At 36.2% G+C, this 6725-nt stretch overlaps 1 protein-coding gene across 1 annotated transcript; it reads right to left on the reverse strand.

Moving 5' to 3' along the window:
• Positions 1–228: 228 nt before the first annotated feature.
• Positions 229–5342, reverse strand: LOC149188179 (putative LRR receptor-like serine/threonine-protein kinase At5g48740). Its single transcript, XM_089411612.1, has 15 exons — positions 5137–5342; positions 4405–4963; positions 3786–4249; positions 3564–3690; positions 3390–3461; positions 3048–3116; positions 2876–2947; positions 2687–2758; positions 2320–2516; positions 2013–2221; positions 1730–1856; positions 1558–1626; positions 1251–1440; positions 992–1124; positions 229–857 (listed from the first exon to the last, which is right to left on the reverse strand). Exons 1-15 carry the CDS (start codon positions 5210–5212, stop codon positions 504–506), a joined length of 2790 nt encoding a protein of 929 aa, XP_089267738.1. The 5' UTR covers positions 5213–5342; the 3' UTR covers positions 229–503.
• Positions 5343–6725: the final 1383 nt, after the last annotated feature.

Below are 6725 nucleotides of genomic sequence, written 5' to 3' on the forward strand. Positions count from 1 at the left end.
TTAATTTAATTATTAAACAATACAGTAATGATTAAATAATATACATATATAATGAGTAAACAACAAATCAACTTTAAAAACATAAACATAGACGTACATTAATAATAAAGCAATACATCTAGTCACTTCTTTAATTTAATTAAGAAATACGAAACAATTACATTAATGATGAAAGAATAAACGTATATAATGAGTAAACAATAAAATATATCAATCGCTAGTAAAATAGCATTTAAAAGCATATATATTCACTCACAATAAATATGTATACATGGAATAAGTAGCGACTAACTTCTCCAGCGTACTGGAAAACAGTTAATTTTACATAGGAACATAGTGAAAACAGAGTGTCTTTCGACTTGACGTGACTCAGAGTGGTCATTTATTTAGATTCTATCACTAATAAATAATTGGTTTACTGCATTTCAATATTTTCTGTTGAGCACTAACTTAACGATTAACTTAATGACACTTAATATATGCCGTTGCCATCCATCACATAACTATCGTCCTTGAGATAATGTAGAGAACTTGTTGGAGTTACTTTCAGTCAGATCCATTTCCTTCGGTACACTGGAGTCTACAGATAAACTGGTCAGGCTGACACCTAAATCTCCATATTCGATACAGATATCCGAAATTGGAGAAGCCTTATCCTTCTCAAGCTTGATAGCCTTCTTGAGCTCTGCCACTATCTCATGGACGCTCGGTCTAGAGAATGGATCGGTCTGAACAGATCGGATCGCTAATTTGGCAACGACAGTGATGGATTCGAGGTCGTAATTTCTACCCAACCTCTTGTCTACGATTTCCACCATTCTGCCAGGATTTTCATTCATCTCCACATACGGTGTCACCTGTAATCAATACAAGAATAACTATTATTGTTAGTGTGCAGAAGAGCGTACAACACAAAATTATATTCGGAAGGCCACGTTAAATTATGTTGTTGGGTAGTTTAAAAGTGATATTTGTTAATCAGATTGCCTACCCATCGAATAAGGTTCAGTTGCTCTCCAGGTAGTTTTACATCTATGGGCTGTCTACCACAAATGATCTCCAGCAAAACAACTCCAAAACTATACACATCACTCTTCTCCGTCAACATTTGAGTGCTAAAATACCTGTAAAAAATCACATAAAAAAGTCAGTGACACAGAATAAACAAAAATAAATTACTTCTTTTATTGGTATTAAATCTAATTGCTTAAGCCTCAAGAATATTGCAAAGACTTGTATGTTTAATATACTCTGGATCCAGGTATCCTAAGGTTCCATTCACTGTAGTGGTAACATGAGAAGCCTCCCCATCGATTGTCATTCTGGAAAGGCCAAAATCGGCCAGTTTTCCATTGAAGTTTTTGTCTAGAAGGATGTTGGCGCTCTTGATATCCCTGTGAATTATCCTTGTGGTGCAACCTAAATGGAGGTATTCCAGTCCTTCAAACAGAAATCGCAGGTGGGTGACATCAGAAATAAGCTAATAAATAGATAATGCCAACGAGCGTTTATGTCACAAACGATATATCATGTAATGAAATGACAGAAAAGAGTTACCCTCTGCTGCATCTAAGGCTATTTTGAGCCTAGTTATCCAATTTATCGGAGAAAGAATTGCTAAAGGGCCTGGCAATTAAACAAAAGGGCATATAAGTTTTAGCTGCTTAGCATATATAATAATCTAATAGCCACCAACTCAATTAAACATGTTCTGGTGCGAAATATTTACCATAAAGATGGTCCTTTAGGGACCCTCCAGACATGTACTCATAGGCAAGCATGAGCTCTCTTGATTCCTTACAGTGGCCGAGTAGAGACACCAAGTTCTTGTGATGGATTTTAGAAAGAAGATCAACCTGATCATCAAGAAAAGCCATCATATGAACTTCAAAAGCACATATAAATAATTTGTATTTCTTCTGGTTACTAATAAGAGCACCCTAACGAGGGTGAATTTTCTTAGACATTACTAGCTTGTATCCAAAAATTGAACCATATGACATGCCGGCTACCTCATTCAAGAATTCCTGAACCCCTGGTTTGGAAAACAAGGAGAGCACTTTCACAGCTATGTCCTTCCCATTCTGCAATTTACCCAGGAAAACCGATCCAAAAGCCCCTTCCCCAATCTTCTGACTAAAGTTTTGTGTGGCTTCCGTTATCTCTTCTAGAGTAAACGCGCGGGACTTTGCCGTATTTGGCATTAGGAATGATGAGGTGTCTGCAATTTATCCATCACAACGAAATTAGAGTCAAATGTTACTAGATTCCAGGGGCAATCCTACTATTAGAAATACTAAAATTCAGGATTTTTCTGACCTTCGTCCAGGCCATCTTTTGAATCCTTTTCCACGCTGCTGCTCTGTTTTCTCTTGAATTTCTTGTGACGCACAACAATAATTGCTATCAAAACCAACCCGATGACTAGACTTACACTTAGTATTATTCCAAGAAAAAACCCCCATCTGTTCTTGTTTGGATTCGACGGAATATGTAGGTTGCGGTTCCCAGAGTATCTGGAACACGTGAAACGAACGAGTGTTTCCATCAAATGGATTGAATTTCATTACTGTCTCCGGCATTCGTTTCATTGATAGCAAAGTAAACATGGAGATAATTCTTAACTTGCATATAATAGAATTGGAATCTGTGGCTGAATACATGCAGTAAAAAAATAAATAATTACCTGAATTTCAGTGAATGCTTGTTGGAAAGATTGCAAGGAATTACGCCACCGAAACTATTGTTTTCTATAAACCTGTGAAAGTATTGTTTTGTATATTATATAAACCTGGGGCAATGACCAAAATGAAAACAAAGAGATTGCTATACGATTTTACTACAAATTTTAAATAAAGGGACGAAAGAGGCATACAACTCTTGAAGATTTTCGAGTCGACAAAGCCAGTGGGGAACACTACCGGTCAAGTTGTTGTTTTGTAGATGTCTGCATAATAAGCGAAATAATGTTTTGTAGTGCTTGTAATTAAAATGAAGATAGGTATGGTTTTGCGAAAACGCGTGGCTTAAATTGAGAAGAAACTTACAGTCTCTCCAACTTGCTTAAATTGGACAAATCGGGCAACGGTCCGGTGAGATGGTTATTCTCAAGTGACCTGGTAGTGGCAACACGAACGGATGAGTGCCACTTGCGGTATGATAAGCCTTTTGGATCATCAATTATTTTACATTACATTTGGGGAAGATATGAACGGCCCTAAACATATATATTATATTCGATCGCTAATTTCGAAAAGGTTAGAATTCCTACCAGATTGAAATTCGCCAAGCATATGCCTTGATGCGCTTTTTAATGGCTAACGTTATTTCAAAGGTGGATAACATTTGCCGTTAGGGATACACAAAGAGTACCATATAATTTTACTTACAAGCTAACTAGTGCAGTCAATTCTCCAAGAATATCAGGTACCGGTCCTGTTAGGTTCCATCCTGACAAATTGCTGCCAACACAAAATGCTCTTAGCCTCCTATATTATGACCGATAAGTTCGGCCGGTTTTACAGCTTCAAATATAAATAATGAAAGAAAACAATTAAATTTACATTTTGGAAATTCTGACGGACGAAGAGCTGTTATCACAGACAATTCCTTTCCACTCGATCAAATAGCAAGGATCGGAAATCCAATCTGTTACGCTAAACCTTGTTTTAAGAGCCTGGAGAGCTTCAACTGCAGACAACACAAATTCGTTAAACTTAACATGAGGAATTTCAACCTGAATTATTAATATTATTATTATTATTTTACGAGTAAAGCGCACTTACTGTCTTTTGAATATGTTGCCAGTTGGGTCGGAATAATCGCGTAATACTCTAAAGCATTGAGTATGGCAGCAGTTGAATGGTTGACGGCGGATAGTGTCACTTCTATGAGTTCTGTGGTGTTTACCAGAACTTGTGTTTCTAAGGCAGAATAATTTCGCGCCAGAGTCATATTAGGACAGGCTGATAGTCCATTTACCGAAACGGAAAAGGAAAGGGTCATATCAGCCGGCTCGATATCTGCAAAATAGAGCAGCAATAATGCTTGGGAACGGTCGAATACATATCCCGATAGGTCTACCAATAAATTTTTACCACCGGTAATTACATAGGCTGTTTGCATCACGAAAGATGGAGGAATGTTTTGGGTATGAGATGCTGAAATGGGGTGTTTCGAACTTTCGGGCTTTACACCTAGATCTCCTTGTATTGGTCTCCATAGGCGGTCGAACTCGTCTTGTGGATACCTGCTTCATCATGCAAAGTTATTCAGACTACAAAAAAGAGAATCACGCCTGCAGAACAGCGTCAGTAGTAAGCATCTCTTCCTCATATATGGCACCTAAAACTTATTGCGCTTACATTTTCCATGCGCAAAACATACAAGTTTCAATAGGTTTACCTCACAAACGCTTTATTTCCACCAAAATCGCTTCTTGCTGCAAGACTCAACATTGTTCCTGGCTTAGCTTGATGATACATGCCATACCGGAGGGCCCTCAACTCGATAGCAGAGATAAAGGGATCATTCGTCTCCGAGGTTCTGATCAAGCAAATATATAGCACTCTCCCAGAACTAACAAAGACTTCCTCATAGTAGAATGGATCTATATTTGTCAGGTTTGTGATTGGTATGTTTTGCACAGCCAACATACCCAGTGTCTCGATAGAGAAAGCGAAGGTGAAGTTTGACAAATTTTGTAATCCAGAGTAATTTCCAACAGCAAACCATAACCTCACGAGGTAAGGCAGATTGGGAACCAGAGGCAAGTGATAGCAAGCCTTTCTGAGAGGCTTTGGAAAAAACCGTAGAGTTTGCAAGTAGGATCCTAGGAATGCCGGGGTGGCCTTCCCTATGTCTGCTGGCACACCGACGTCTATGTAATTAGCATCACTAACCCATGTTATGTTGTTTTTGCCAGTGTGAGTTGTATTACCTCCGCAACTTATGCTAAGAAATCCTGAGAGCTCAAAGGATAACTTGTCAAACAAAGCAACATATAAACATCAAACTATTGATGAACATATTATAAAAACACAGTATGTCAAGTATAAGTTGAAAATTAACGAAACTCAAGAAATCCCGGCCTTGAGAACGTCCACCATAATTGTTTACAAAGATAGAAATACTCACCTGGTTGAGCAATAACAGAGAGTAAATGAAAGAACACGCTGACAGCCATCACACAGTCCCATTTGCCCCAACCCATTTTTGAGATAGTTGCAATTAACAACAAGAAAATAAGAAACCCAATATTCCAACATCGAAGGCAGGATTGGAAGGGTGCAGTATGGCTATTTGTAACCTTTGATATGGTTTCTATAAATGAATGGTTCCTGAATTGTTCTTGTGATATTTATTTTTTAGCATATTTAAATTTTGTGAGATGATTATGAGTGATATCTTAATATTTATATAAATTGTACTCGTAAATTTAAAATGCATTTAACCTGGGAAAAGGTAGTATTGTAACGTTGTTGAATAAAAAATACTGATAACGTAGTTGAATAAAGAATACTCCGTGACTTCAAAATACTTAAAATCGATCCGAAAGACCACAGTGGGAAGGGCCAAAAGTCGTTGTTTGGTTTTGATAGATGGGATATCGGTACGCCCATTTTCTTATTTTAACTTACGCGGGAACATCCAAAGAAATACGTAGCGTCTGCATCATATTTGGACGTGTTTGGACGTGTTCATTTGACCAACAAAATACACACCATGTAGTCTGTTTACTGGTCAACATAAAATAGATATGGTCCCCTTCAATCTTACACTCCTTAAAAGCATCTTCTTGCATCACCCAATTGCCTCGAGGAAGCTATAACGCTTCTAAGCATAACATTATGTATACATTCATCCATTCAAAGATAGGAAAAAAAATATACAGCTATGGAAAAAATCCATACAAATGCATATCTATAAAAGCCTTTTATATTTACAAGCTACATGGATTTAACATCATTTTTCTACAACTAATTATGTATCTAAATATAACATCAAACTAAGATGGATCTAGTCTAGTTTAATTTCCACCTTAAATAGGTTATATTCCACATGAATAAGGTGGATTCTTAATACCATGGGTCATTTTTTATTTTTCTATTATTAATTTTAATAAGGCTATTTTTATTTTATTTTCACTGAGTTAAAATATTTACATTATATTACTTTTCGTTAAATTACACATCTCTACCATATTTCATTTTTATTTTTGGTAAAGAAAAATGTTTGCATTAATGTTACACATCTCTAACATGGGTTGGAGAACATGGGTTGGAGAGCACCTTTGAGCGCAATAACAAGAGTAATTTGATTAAAAAAAATTATATTATATTTTAAAATAATATTATTACATTCAAAATCTAAAGTCCACCAACCTTAAATTGACTATTCTACTTTAATTATTTCACCATTTCTCACAAATAGAATTCCACTTCACAAACCAATTCTATTTTACTTTAATTATTTCACCCTTTCTCACAAATAGAATCACTTCACAAACCAATTCCACTTTGCTTTCTGTAAAACTAATGTTGAATTTATATTTTGTTTATGCATATTAATTATATATATTTTTAATTAGGGCGACATTGATTTTAGATCAAATTTGTTACATATTAAATGTTAAACATTTACGCTTGACATCTACCCCATACTAGATTATTGACATCTACCCCACACTGGATTGTAGAGCACCATTGGATGCAATTAACACAGTT

The sequence above is a fragment of the Pinus tabuliformis genome, chromosome 3_1 (genome assembly GCF_031772625.1).
Source record: "Pinus tabuliformis cultivar Carrire ecotype Pingquan chromosome 3_1, CPIR1, whole genome shotgun sequence".
In the NCBI taxonomy this organism is placed as follows: domain Eukaryota; kingdom Viridiplantae; phylum Streptophyta; class Pinopsida; order Pinales; family Pinaceae; genus Pinus; species Pinus tabuliformis.

What these genes read in the sequence shown, in the direction of transcription:
- LOC149188179 (XM_089411612.1), bottom strand. Translation starts at nt 5,212, where the DNA reads ATGGGTTGGGGCAAATGGGACTGTGTGATGGCTGTCAGCGTGTTCTTT. An exon ending in TCCGTCAGAATTTCCAAAAT is followed by an intron (nt 3,462 to 3,563) that starts GTAAATTTAATT and finishes TTGTGTTGGCAG; the next exon opens with CAATTTGTCAGGATGGAACC. An exon ending in CCTAAAGGACCATCTTTATG is followed by an intron (nt 1,627 to 1,729) that starts GTAAATATTTCG and finishes TTTAATTGCCAG; the next exon opens with GCCCTTTAGCAATTCTTTCT.